At 35.0% G+C, this 14,963-nt stretch overlaps 1 protein-coding gene across 4 annotated transcripts in view; it reads left to right on the top strand.

The window, feature by feature from the left end:
• LOC112046122 (hexokinase type 2) overlaps positions 1 to 14,963 on the top strand; it is a 42,287-nt gene that overhangs the window by 9,654 nt on the left and 17,670 nt on the right. For 2 of the 4 annotated variants that reach the window (XM_024082642.2, XM_024082650.2), the window contains exons 2-6: positions 8,443 to 8,605; positions 8,850 to 9,031; positions 9,310 to 9,483; positions 11,630 to 11,729; positions 14,132 to 14,321. In XM_024082642.2, the coding sequence (XP_023938410.1) occupies positions 8,443 to 8,605; positions 8,850 to 9,031; positions 9,310 to 9,483; positions 11,630 to 11,729; positions 14,132 to 14,321 (809 nt within the window). Of the gene's footprint in view, positions 1 to 7,152; positions 7,354 to 8,442; positions 8,606 to 8,849; positions 9,032 to 9,309; positions 9,484 to 10,724; positions 10,825 to 11,629; positions 11,730 to 14,131; positions 14,322 to 14,963 lie in introns of those variants that run through there. The other 2 variants (XM_024082633.2, XM_024082625.2) reach the window with 2 other exon arrangements.

Genomic DNA, 14,963 nt, shown 5'->3' on the forward strand with positions numbered 1-14,963 from the left:
AGCCATTTATACAAAGACAATATAACCTTTTTTTATTATTTACAAGTTAGTCCTTCATTAACAATATCACCAAAGGCGGGCCAAGTTGTGAGGAGTAGGATGGAAATCCACACCCCTTTCGGTTTCATCATACACTACATCGTACCGAAATGCTAGATCGCTTGGTGGTTGATCTTTGCTGGTAGGGTGTTAACTAGCCCCTCCCGCCAAACAGACCTGGATCAATTAATAAAAACAGCCGGGGATCGAAACCCAGGCCCTCAGTCTTGTAAATCCACCGCACATGCAGCATACCAATGCACCACGAAGACCGTGAATACGTTATCTCAAACACGTCATATAGGAAAATTTAGAAGGTGATTTGTTTATAGGCAACAGTTATATCAGTAATGTTATGCATCACCATGAATATCGGAAAGCCAATAATACGCGTTATCGGTTATACATAGAATCTACATACATAGGTACGCTTTAGTCTAGAGTAGATTAGCAATCCTGGTATTTCGTTATCGTGAAGCCGGCGGTAACTTAGAAGACAATAAAGCCTGAGGCCGAAGCCTGAGTCTGTTATTTGAGCAGGGCCTGTAGACATGTGGCACGTCGATTCTCTTTCTACGAACGCTAACCCTTCGAAAATTAAAAAATGTATGGGAATGACATTTATTATCGACAGGTCACGTGATCAAATAGTCGAACAGAACTGTCATTCTTATACCTTTTGTTAGTATTATGTACCTACTGGCGAAATAATTCTACAAATGCCTATAGAAAAGGTCATTTTTAGGGTATACGTTCCTTAAATACCAAAATCACGACTACAGCTACCGCGAAAATGGACTGGCAATTTATGTGGGATTATTGGATAGAAAACTTACAAAAACAAGTACAGAACACTAACTGTGGCAATGGTTTTATCATAGGAAATACCGAAACATGTAATAATGTGTGGTGTTGACAAAGTTCTATGAGTAGGTATAATATTAAATACAATGGGCATAATAAGTAAGGTATTTAGCATCTTAATGTCACCTACAGGCTATTATTATATCAGTGATATCTACGTTCATAGTAAACATACATATATACTCAAACATACAGAGACTCAAATATCCATAAAATTTTTATCCATATCGATATTCCGTCTACTTACGAGTATATCGGATTTTTATCAAAAATAGATATCATTACGGACAATCATTATTTCCTTTGCAATTTTTGTTTAATTTAGTTGTGTAACATCGTGGCCATTTTTTCTAATTCCATCCCCATTACAAACTACTACTTTTTATGCTTCGTAATGCTTAGTAACTATAACGAAACAAGTTATATTAGAAGGAAAATCCCAGAGACAGTATTTTTCGTTATTTTCCTGTTCGTTTTAAGGATTTCGTCTTCGTATTGAAATATCTTGAATCTTTTCTGTTTTACTCTTTATGGTTTAAAAAATGGTTGGATTTTATACTTGGAATTTAGGCTTCGTATTATTCACAACTATCAACAGTGGAAAGAGCACGGTAAAGAGTAATCGTATCCTACCGTATACTTTAGTGAAAAATACGTAAAGTTTCTACGTACCATATTCATTCAACCTACAATTTTAAAAGAGCCATGATAACCCAGTGGATATGACCTCTGCCTCCGATTCCGAAGGGTGTGGGTTCGAATCCAGTCCGGGGCATGCTTCTCCAACTTTTCAGTTGTGCATTTTAGAAATTAATATCACTTGTCTGAAACAGTGAAGGAAAACATTGTGAGGAAACCTGCATACCAGAGAATTTTCTTAAATCTCTGCGTGTGTGAAGTCTGCCAATCCGCATTGGGCTAGCGTGGTGGACTATTGGCCTAATCTAACCCCTAAAATTCTGAGAGGAGACTCAGCAGTGAGCCGAATATGGGTTGATAATGACGACAGTTTCAAACTAAAATTTTGTTATATTAAAATATTTATTACTTCTAGAAACAAATTATAATCTATGCCTCACCAGCTACGTAGACGCCTCGCGCGTAATTAGGAAAATTGTGTATTTTATTTACGAACACACGTTGATACACTGAAAGTCACGAGACACTCGAAAATAAACAAGCAACATATTAGCCAGTGCCAAAAGTCACTTCATTTGTGCTGTTCGTGCAGCCGAAGCGACAATAGCTTTACGAAAATGCAAGACGCACATCTGTAAGATTACCGAAATAAATCGGAGATGTCATAACAGTATGGTTTTTTTAAACTAGCCGACTGCCCGCGGTTCCTGTTCTCGGGAATACGGGAATAAAATAAAGCCTATGACAGTTACAAACTACGTGGCTTTGTATTGTTACACGAATTTTAAAAATTAAACCTCACAAACTTTACCTCTTTATAATATTAGTATAGAATAATTTATACTCGTAGTTAGATCAATTACATAATAGATATTACAAAGTAAATCGATATTAGACTAAGTATTGTAATATTGTAAATGTTAAATTGCTAAACCGATTATGAGGATTTTTGGAATTACTACACTTTAGAGCAGAATACAATAAGTACTAAATACTATTTTCCTATACTAAGTAAATAGGGGGAGAAGTAGGGGTTAAAAATTTGTAATTTTCCTACTAATATTTATAAAAATTGGTGTATAAATCATAACAAAAGTATAAAATAATAAAACGTAATTCAAGAAGTTTTGAAACTCCGCCACTACAGCGTTTAAAAGGGATAGAAATTTTTCTGAAATATATAGGCTCAAAGAAAATTCACAACAAATTTTATAACAAAAACATATGACGGAATTTAAACCTCAGATTCTAGCTTCAAATAAAAATTTTAATAAAAAAAATTCAACCGACTTCCAACTCAAAAAATAACTTTAACTAAAAAGCAAAAAATAACATCCTACCTATGAGCTACCTTCTGATCAGTTTGAAGGCGGTGCCAAGCCAGTGATGTTTTAATTAAACACGTTCTAACTACAAAATTTCTGTGGTTTAACAGTTTAAGTTTAACAGCTTTTAATTAAAACACGACACTGGCTTGGCACCGCCTTCAAACTGATCAGAAGGTAGCTCATAGGTAGGATGTTATTTTTTGCTTTTTAGTTAAAGTTATTTTTTGAGTTGGAAGTCGGTTGAATTTTTTTTATTAAAATTTTTATTTTTTTATTTTTAGTGTTAGCATACCCACTGCGTGTACATACAATCACAATCTATCTAAGTGGAAAGTTCTTATCAATACAAAATTATCAAGTCCAAACACAAGGTAGCTACTGTGAGCCGTCGAGGAGTTCTCTTCACTGTCCTTCGTCTTCATTACCAGACCCTTAATACAGTCACAATCCATCTAGGTGGAAAGTTCTCATCAATACAAATTTATCAAGTCCAAACACAAGGTAGCTACTGTGAACCGTCGAGGAGTTCTCTTCACTGTCCCTCGTCTTCATCATCAGACCCTTAATACAGTCACAATCCATCTAGGTGGAAAGTTGTCATCAATACAAATTTATCAAGTCCAAACACAAGGTAGCTACTGTGAACCGTCGAGGAGTTCTCTTCACTGTCCCTCGTCTTCATCACCAGACCCTTAATACAGTCACAACCCATATAGGTGGAAAGTACTCATCAATACAAATTAATCAAGCCCAAACAAAAGGTGACTGCTGTAAATCCTTGACGAGTTCCATCGTCTGTGTTTCGGCTCCATCATCAGACCAACTTCAAACCTTCATAAAGTTGTAGTGGTTTAAAATACCTTAAGGAAACACTAACAAACGCACTAGCCGTCTCTACAATTTTCGAAAGTTCCCCTCAATTTCTCCAGGATGCCATCATCAGATCCTGACATGAAAAAAATGGGACCACCCTGGAAGTAAACCCTTCAAAACAAAAAAAGAATTTTCAAAATCGGTCCATAATTGACGGAATTAAAAAAAAAAAAAAAAAAAAAAACATACATACAGCCGAACGTAGAACCTCCTCCTTTTTGGAAGTCGGTTAAAAAAGATCTGTACCGTGCTCAATTCGACATCACTGACTCTCTAATTCTTTTGACCACTGCATACAGTATTGTCGAAGCCTTAAAGTTGCTGTATTATACACGCATTTCGTCATACACTGATTAATCTATACTGATATTATAAAAATGAAAGATTTGTATGTATTAAATAGGCTCCGAAGCTACTGAATCGATTTGAAAAAATCTTTCACTGTTAGGAAGCTACTAATATCCCCGAGCGCTATACCTAGGCTATATTTAATCCCTGTTTTCCTACGGGAAAGGGAACCATGCGGTTCAAATCGCGCGGCATCTGCTAGTTAAGTATATTAATAAATTATATTGTGACGACAACGAATAGTTTCCAAGCGAGATTTTCGTGGGCCATAACCTCAGAATTCCATGCGGCCATGCCTATAACTAAACTGAGTATGTTCTAAACTTCTAAGGAAAATTATTTTATGAGTCGATACTCGATATTTTTTTCCCCTCAACGCGCACGTAGTAAGTACAATAGTCAATACCCCATCAGTTCAAAGGTCAGATTTGAAACTGCGTTCTGTAATCCGAGGTTATAATTATATTCGTAAGAAGGTAATAGCGTATATTTATAATATTATATACCTACTTGGGAATTCATAATTAGAGTTACCTATTGCCACTATTGCGGTGTTGTGTTACAACAAATAAAAGGTAATGTAAACAAGAGATACCAAGAAAGGGAAGCTGTCAGGTCGTATATTGAATGCACTTACAATGTTTGAAGATACCTACCTACTTTGGAAAACTTACGATCCACATGGAAAATAACCTATTAGGTACTTAAAACCTTTTTATTTTTTTTTTATTTTTTTTTTATTCTTTACAAGTTAGCCCTTGACTACAATCTCACCTGATGGTAAGTGATGATGCAGTCTAAGATGGAATCGGGCTAACTTGTTAGGAGGAGGATGAAAATCCACATCCCTTTCGGTTTCTACACGGCATCGTACCGGAACGCTAAATCGCTTGGCGGCACGTCTTTGCCGGTAGGGTGGTAACTAGCCACGGCCGAAGCCTCCCACCAGCCAGACCTGGACAAATTAAGAAAATCTCAATCTGCCCAGCCGGGGATCGAACCCAGGACCTCCGTTTTGTAAATCCACCGCGCATACCACTGCGCCACGAAGGCCGTCAGTAACCTATTTATCAATACAGGTATTAAAATGTTACCTACAAGTGAAACCTTTAATGTTTTATCATACTGATAATATCGCAAAATAATAAATTCATACATTATATAACATCTACTAAACAATATAGGTAGGTAACTCATGTTTCCCGAACAAAAATTAAGTAAATAGGTAGAGGTACCTACCTACCTACCTACGTAATAGTTAAATTTAAATGTTTTATTCTATGAGGTAAGAATTGTTTTTTTTTAATTATTGTTACGAATACTTAAGTTTTGAAAATACTGGACTGATTATCAATATGCGTTCACCAGTGGAAAGCTATATTATCAGCGGGTAACATATGTATATTTTATCCCCTTAGACCTATAGGAATGGGAACTAGGTAGGTACGTAGGTACACGCGCGGGGAGCGTTTTAGTTCAAATATAAAATTGTTTATGAAGAAATAGGTAAGTAATTGTACCTTTCTAACGGTTTAGTTAAGTAGGGTCAACAAAAAACATTTTATGATCGTTTAATCCCGAAATAATTTCTGGATAATTTTCACAGAAATAATGTTTTGTTTTATATTAATAGCATATACGTTTCTCAAAATAACGGCTAAGTACAAACATTACACGTATTATGTACGTCATATTCATTATTACTGAAATTAGATTGTTCCCTTAATCTATACTTATAATAAATCTGTAGAGAGGTCAATTCTGTACATGAAATATATTTCCAAAATAACTATCAGGGGGTGATTAGTGATCGATACTGATGCCAAAAATGCAATCAGTAAAATTTTTGTCTGTCTGTCTGTCTGTCTGTCTGTCTGTCTGTCTGTCTGTCTGTCTGTCTGTCTGTATGTTCTTTATAGAAACAAAAACTACTGGACGGATTTTAACGAAACTTGGTACAATTATTCTACATACTCCTGGGCAGGTTATAGTATACTTTTCATTACGCTACGATCAATAGGAGCAGAGCAGTGAAGAGAAATGTTGAGAAAACGGGAGAAGTTACTCAATTTTTTAAGCTTCCGTCGCGTGTACAGCCTTAATGGCTAAAACTACATAGAAATTATGTATGACGGAAATGTTCTCCTTAAAATTATCTATAAAAACACAACAGCATATATATGTCTATTTTTTATGGTTGACTCACAATAACACGTGTAACTCCCGATAGCTTAGCAGTTCGGAGCTTTCTAATTATATTTGTCAACTCTCATGTTTATAACACTCATCACTCATCCCTAACTAAAAAAGTTAACATTATTACCTATTCAATAAAAAAAGAATCATAAAAATCGGTAAAGAAACACCAAAGTTATACAAGAAATACGCTAAGCCATCGCGCGTGAATACTAATTCATGCTATATCGATTATTTTTGTGTAACGGTTGCCGCGCTCGACGCGACTCGCGGGGGAGGGAATAAATGAAGAAGTGCAGCCTTAATGAGTAGGGTAGGGGTAGGGTAGGGTAGGGTAGGGGTAGTGTAGGGTAGGGTAGGGGTAGGGCAGGGGTAGGGTAGGGTAGGGGTAGTTGAAAGTTTACGACTTTCACGCGGACGAAGTCGCGGGCGTCCGCTAGTTCGGTAATAAACCGTTACTCTGCAGTCTGCATACAGCTCACACACACTGTTACGTTACTTCACTACCAGTGTCACCCATACTATAGCACTGTAAATATAGAAAGACGTCGACTCGAGGAATTTTTATGACGTCATGATCGAGCCCACGCGACGACCAATCACAATCATACAACAAGAGGCGCGCCGCAGGATATGTGATAAGCATTGGATAGCGTCCCGACATGGAAAATATATTTATGGGGGCAAATTATAAATCTTTGACACCTTGTAGTGTATTATACTTTGTAATTATAATATACAAATGCATACTACAGATTATTTCACCTATTTTGCATTGCATTGCACAACATAATGCTGCACCATTCCGGCACGTAGAGTATTTGCGCACATGAGCGAGACAACAACAGTTTATTACCATGAATGAAAAAGAACGCGTCAGTCTGTGAGAAACAAGCACAATCGACGGTCATAGCTTTTGTGGCGAAGTCGTATAACGTATTCCTTATTTCTTGGCTCGCTTAGCAAGTCGTATAGTAGACGTAACTTGCGCAGTGTTTTTATTCAATAAAAAAAACAGTTTACATATATTTAGAAAATGGGTATGGCAATTAATCAACTACCAAGGGTAAGTGTTAATAGTAAATTTTTGAAATTTAAATAAAAATAGATCTGGCGGCTATTGGTTTAAGCCGGGTTGGGTTTTGTATTGGAAAGCTACCATAAGCGACAGTTGTGTTGTAATGACCGCTTTGACCTTGTGAAACTCGTTGGCGATAATAACGATTAGTTTACCGCGATTACCTTTGTTGTATGCAAAGAAATTGCATTAGCTTATGCACTATTATACTATTGAAGATAAAAATGCGGACATATCAGGGAATAAATAATGCTCAATTTTCAGTTTACAAGCATGAGGAAAACAGTAACAAAGTACTTATATAATTTTCCGTCCATTATTTTAAATTGTAATGGGTTTATATCAACGAAACAATTAACGCAAAAATAAATAAAATCCTTTACTACAGGCTACTTATTTGACTACCTGCAAGTTCTTTCAGGAAAGTTCTTTTTCTTAAGGAACTTGGAAATTTTCATTTTCATATAATATAAAGTTGTATATCCGTAATATTACTTTATATTGCGAATTTAAGCAGTTATTTCTTAATATATTTAGTGTTTCTTAGTATATTATAAATGTTATATTTTAATATTCAATAAATTTATAGGTATAATATACAAAAAGGCATATTTTTCTAGGTATTCAAAAAGTTTAAAAGAACTTCAAAAATTAAAACTACTAAAGTATTCGTATAGTAATATATAAGTATATTAGTAGTATAATATTAAGTAGTATAATATTATTAATATAAGGCATTTAAATATAATGCGGTAAAATTTTGAAGCCATAAAAATCAAATGAGGTGAATAATTTAGCTACTTTCCACTACCTAATCTTGTGGTTTAGCCCCTGTCCACATTCACGTGGGAAATTAGGAATATACATCTTTGATCTATCTGTTTGCCTAATTTCATCCAGATTCGTTCAGCCTTGTTTAAGTAGCCATAAAATGATCGTTGTTGTTGTCTGAACAACAACTAATAGAAAAAGAAACTATAAATGAAGTCGGTTAAGACGTTCTCAAGTTATGATATGCCCAAATAAAAACAAAAAAAAAACCTAAAATTAATTTTGATTTTCTTTCTTTTTGTGCAGATTCGCGAAGAATGCGAAGTTTTCCATTTATCAGAAAAGCAATGTAGAGAGATAATGAGCAGACTTCACAATGACCTCGTAAAAGGTCTCGGAAAGGACTCGCACGCGAATTCCATTGTTAAGTGCTGGATCACTTACATACAAGATTTACCGAATGGAAAAGGTAAGCGTAGTTTGTCAATTACAGCAATCTGGTTTGAAGCTAAGTTTCTTATCGCTTGAAAAAAGGTAACGCAGAAATAGTAGCTTGTTCAACACGCTACTCGGCTAGTAAAAAGCGCAATTGGATATGCGCATTTCTTGTTAATAATGTGTTAGAGAAAATTACAGTTCGCTTCTGCTATACGACGACGAATTTTCAACATCTCTGTATTATTTAACTTGATTTAAACTTGTTATTGTTTCAGAGCGTGGCAAGTTTTTGGCTTTAGATTTAGGAGGAACAAACTTTAGAGTACTAATTATAAATCTAGGTGAAAACCACTTTGATATGCAATCGAAAATTTACGCCATACCAAATCACATTATGACAGGCACGGGAATAGCTCTGTTCGACCACATTGCGGAGTGCTTAGCTAATTTCATGAAGGTAAGTTTATTAAAAGTTGCGTAAGAAATAATTACAATCAATAAAAAAAAATCATGAATGTTCAATTAGGTGTAAAAAATTAAATTTAAATTTTTTTGCTAACGCTACTTTATTTACGTCATGTAAAGCACAGTGTAGGGTGTAATTCTTAAAATAATTTATTTACGATTTTAATAATTTTTATTATTATTATAAATAAGTAAATAAATTATGAAATGTCGATAAATATATGTATATTTTGTTTTTTTTTTCATATTAATATTGATTGTGCATTTTAGGAGCACTTTGTATATGAAGAGCGGCTGGCCCTCGGGTTCACGTTCAGTTTCCCGCTAAAACAGCTGGGGCTCACTAAAGGGATCCTGCAGCGATGGACCAAGGGTTTCTCTTGTAGTGGCGTGGTGGGTGAAGACGTCGTGCAGGGACTCAAGGATGCCATTGCTAGACGTGGGGTAAGTGAAATACTAGGTACTTAAACGTCATCATCATCATCATCATCCATCATCATTCAATCATCAACTTATTTTCATGGTCTTCTCAACGGCCAGGCTTCCTCTTAGTGATATGAAGCTTAGACTACCACGCGAGTTGGCGAACCTAAAGATAATGTTATGTTAATCCCTACAGAGTCACTATCAGGCGTTAATAATAATGACCAGCTGTCCTATTCACTAATTTAGTCTTTATTTATCTATTAAAACAAACATCATCAAATCAACCGAGAAATGTCATCTACCTACTGTATGATATCCACAAAGGGTTGTCAGTATGCACCGGATAAAATTATTTTTTACCTATAATCAATGTCGTACATGTCAACTAACATACGCCAAAACTAGTGAATTTGAGATTATATGTAACAAATGTAATTCGGTGCCTACTGACAACCCTTCGTGGATATCACACAGTAGGTAGGTGATATTTATCGGTTGATTTGATGTTTATTTTAATAGGTTGTTAATAAAGACCAAACTAGTGAATAGGCCAGCTGGTCCATCGGCTTAACGTCTCTGAGCCACGGGAGTGTAACACGAATTTCTCAACTCCAGGCTGAGGATTTTTACTGGAATTTCTTTTCTTAACTACGAAACTGAGAATTTATACTAAAATTTCTTAGAAGAAAAGCTCAGTATTGCATAGACTGACCTAGGACTCGAAACCAGGACCTGATGGATATATATAGCTGAAAGAGGGATAGGTTATTCAATGACACTATTACATTAAGTAGGTACTTAGATAGTTAGAAGATGTTTCCAAGAAATAATTATCTATACGATAAAACAATTGTTAACTGAATGGATATTACAATAAATTAAAACTATTGTGTTGAAGGAAATAGAACTGAAGTGAATATAATAAACATCACGACTTTTTGCTGGAGTTAAACGAAGCTGGATTTGGCGATACGAATTACAATGTCAAACTATATAGAATAAATTGATTGAAGTTGTTTTTAGTTGAGTTTACTACTCAACAAACAGTTTTATCGAAAAATTATTGTACCTAGCCACTTAAATAACACACATAATATTTATTTTGAGTACCTTTTTAAGACTTACAACGTAATTTTATCATTGTAAAAGATGCGTTCTATTCTACATTTTGCCGTAAACTTAAGCCATCGAAGCTGATACAAGTTTGGAGTCTTATCAAAATATAGATATACCAAATTATACAGAACAACATTTTCCAGGACCTTGCTTTATCAGTAATGGGCATATTAAACGATGCGAGCGGGACCCTTATGTCTTGCGCACATAAGAACCCGCACTGCCGCATAGGAATCATTATCGGTGAGTTGAGGATGATGAGCTCTCTAGACTAAGGCATGTTATAAAGCCACCGAGAGTCGAATAGAGGCTTTCTAACGATGGATTCTCAACTAAAGTGACCCAACTAATGCATAAATTGTCATTTTCTTCACAACTTTTTGGACCTGGACGGTACAGAGCGCATGTAGATGGCTAATAACACTTTCGGTTTTATTCGGTATTTTTTATTATTGTACCTCCTTTGGGTGGTTTATACTCATCTATTGTGTTGTTTACTTTATATTAATTTATTTTTGAAAAAAATCTTGCATGCACTTTTTTATATGACACAGGATCCCAGGTATTTGAAGGTTTTAGATGAAGGTAAAAACATTATTGGCAATTTTAATTTATTATCAAATTATTTGTATGGGCTGGAGATGTTTTGCATGATAGTTTTTATTTTATTGTTTTTTCTAAATTTTCAATTGCATAATTGGCTTCTTATTTTATTTCTCTTAAACCTTGCATAAATAAAACGTGATGGAGTCCTTAAATCGAAAATATTAACCATCTCGAACCAAGCTTAAGTAAAATTACTATAATTTTGCATCCAAAATACAACAAAATTTGTTTACAAAATCGTGTTTCACTGAATCTATCTCATCTAGAGATAAGTCATAGTATTGTAGGCATAGGTACATTCACAATCACCGCGCATTTCTCTTGACTGGGTTTCCATAACGGGATCGAAAGCCTCTATAATAAATCATCATCAACGATTCGCCGATAATGAAGGCCTAAGTGGACTATTTCATTTAAAAGCATGTTTTTCCCATTTTTGTAGGACGTACAGATTGACATTTGCGCAATTCTGAATGATACGACGGGCACATTGATGTCTTGCGCGTGGAAAAACCACAACTGCAAAATAGGACTCATCGTCGGTAGGTTTACCTTGTTTACTGCGGTGTGCTATGCTTGCTTTCAGTGTATTTGATGTAAGTTTTTAAGTAAACGAATATGTAAAGAAACAGTGTCGCTTTGTTGTCAATCGTTCTCTAGAATTTACCTATACTACAGCCTTTCTTTATGAGTACTGTTTACCAACAAACAAATAAAAATGAGGGTACAAATTACTAGTCATTTCACACCTAATAATAATTATAATTAACTTGTTCATAAATAAATGAAAATAAATTTTATTATTAAGTTTAGAACAATTAGATATGGTTAATAAATTTTATATAGCATTTTAGAAACAAACCATACATAATTTAAAATAAATAAGTTATGAAATGACATGCGTTTTCTACCTTCATTTCTAATTTCTTTGTTGGTAAACTGTACTCATCAAGAAAGGCTGTCGTTATAGACGCGCTCCGATGAGATCCAAAAGTATTTTTTTTAATCTCTTACGGGAAAAGGGAGGCGCAAAATTAAATTTGTTGAATTAAAATAATGATTAAAAAAATATAATAGACGAAACATACTCGTAAAGCCTTGAGGCATTTCGAGCAATTGTACCTTTTGTAATGATAGATTGACACGTTTTAACTTGAAAGCTTACACTCAGGGCCGGTTGTGGGTCTCATTAGTCATAATGGCATTAACAATTTAACACTCACGGTTACTATCACCAATTTATTCGAAGTTTTAAGCATGTCGATTAGATACGGACTGGTCTTTATCAAAAAGAAATCAATCTAAAAAGAATCTGGCACATATTTTATTAGATACTAACCGACGCCCCGCGGTTTGACTCGCGTTGTGCCCGTTCCTGTGATAAAGTATAGCCACATATAACGGTTTTTGATTAACGAATTATCAAAATCGGTTTATTAGATCTAGAGATTACCCCCTACAACATCACAAACTTTACATCATTGTAATATTAATTATAGATTTCATAGACTATTTAAAATCCTAATTGTCTAAAATCCGTAGAAACGACCTTCACCCATTCTTCCTGTTGTTTGTTTAATGGATGAAAGTGTATTATATCAAAAGTAAGTTAAAAAATATACTGCGAGTAGGTTACCTCAAAAACTCCTGGCCAAACTATTATTAATGATAGTTCATAATGGTTAAAAATAGTCTGGCCAGGATTAGGCGCAATATATTTTTAAAGTACTAAATTTGATATAAAACACTTTTCATCGAATAAACAGATTGGTAAAGTTCGTTTCTAATACGAATCTTCTACTATTATTACATCCAAAGCAAAACCGTCTTCCGAAAGTAGCACAACTATATAATAATAAAAAAGCAGTTAAAACTGCAGCTAGTTTCAAATGAATTAATCAACGAGACAGTCCATTCCTATCGTCTTATCGGAGTGCACTGTGTTAACTCACACTGTGATAACATTATTCCTATTTAACTGATTATTCAGTTTGTCTAATCGTAGCTGCTATTTCCTGTTGTTTGTTTTTGTTATTTTTCGTCAATATTCACTTTTTATCAGTTTTAACTTTTGTCATACGTCCTACGAACGACAATCTCGTTTTTTTTAAATGTTTTAATAACACCCATTTTGTAATAATACCTGCTCGTATATTTTCCTGTTCTGCAAATTGAAGTGCACTTATGTGTGTGATTACACGCTTGGTTTATTTTTACTTAGCATAGACTTGGCTGAAGGTAATTGATAGACGCGTACGTAGTTGATCGACAACAATGTAAAATACCACATTGGTATTTTACATAGTGTCAGTGAATCGCGAAATGTCCTATGAAACTTGATATTTCAAAAACGGTTAAAATAAAACGTTGAAAGTTTAAAAAAAACTTATAAAATATTTTTTGTTGAAAATTACAGGAAAAGGATTAATAAAAATAATGGAAAATAAATTATGAAAGCCGCATGAAAGTCTGTAGTCTTTGAGTTTATAGCCAACAGACAGACGGACGCGGCGCAGGACTTATTTTATTAATATTAATATTGTGTAGATTATAGAATGTATTAAAGCTTTTTGTGGGAAAGCTTAATTCGCATCTTTAACTTCTAATAAAGTTGATAGAAATCAGGAAATTGTAATGAACATTCAGTATGCCAAATGGCAAATGCTGTAATCTAGACTTTGTAGATATTACTTTAAGTTGATACTTACTTACTAGAAAAAATTAGTTCAGGAAACATTAGTGTTATTTTATAACATTTTGTTTGCTTATTTAAAATTGAAGTGTCGACATTAAAATACCATATAATCGTACCTGTTGCGCCATGACTATGTATAGTTTTACCCAACTTATTGTGGTGACCGTACCGTCTATACTTTACCTTTAGTCAGAGACTTCAACTTGATTACATTCAACATACAATGTATAAATTCATATGGCCAATCAGGTACTGGTAGCAATGCCTGCTATGTGGAGAAGACGGAAAACTGTGAGCTATTCGACGGCGAGCCAGGCAAGCCGGAATTGTTGATAAACACGGAATGGGGTGCTTTTGGAGACGACGGGACTTTGGACTTCGTCAGGACAGAGTTCGACCGGGACGTCGACGTCAACTCCATCAACCCCGGCAAGCAAATGTAAGTCCCAAAATGGTATATTTGTTTATAGACTTACTAGCGGATGCCCGCGACTTCGTCCGCGTGAAACTCGATGTAAACTTTCAACTACCGCTACCCTACCCCTACCCTACCCCTACCCTACCCCTACCCTACCCCTACCCCTACCCTACCCCTACCCTACCCCTACCCTAACTCTACCCTACCCCTACCCTACCCCTACCCTACCCCTACCCCTACCCCTACCCTACCCCTACCCTACCCTACCCTACCCCTACCCTACCCCTACCCCGTTTTCTAATTATTGAACTTTATACAATAACAATAAAGCTCAAATTGACTACGTTTTAGTTACAAATCATTTGTATGTATAGTTTTTAATTAACAAATAAAATATAAGGGTTGATCGTAGAGGGGTGAAAATTTAGGGTTGTATGTATTTTTGTATGCTGTGTCATAAAAAAATAAAAACAAAAAATTTTGCCTAAAAAATAAAAAAAAAATTTAGGGGTGGACTACCCTTAACATTTAGGAGTTTGAAAAATAGATGTTGGCCGATTCTCAGACCTACTAAATATGCACAAAAAATTTCATCAAAATCGGTCGAGCCGTTTCGGAGGAGTTCAATGTCGAACACCGCGACACGAGAATTTTATATATTAG

The sequence above is a fragment of the Bicyclus anynana genome, chromosome 13, assembly GCF_947172395.1.
Source record: "Bicyclus anynana chromosome 13, ilBicAnyn1.1, whole genome shotgun sequence".
NCBI classification, from domain to species: domain Eukaryota; kingdom Metazoa; phylum Arthropoda; class Insecta; order Lepidoptera; family Nymphalidae; genus Bicyclus; species Bicyclus anynana.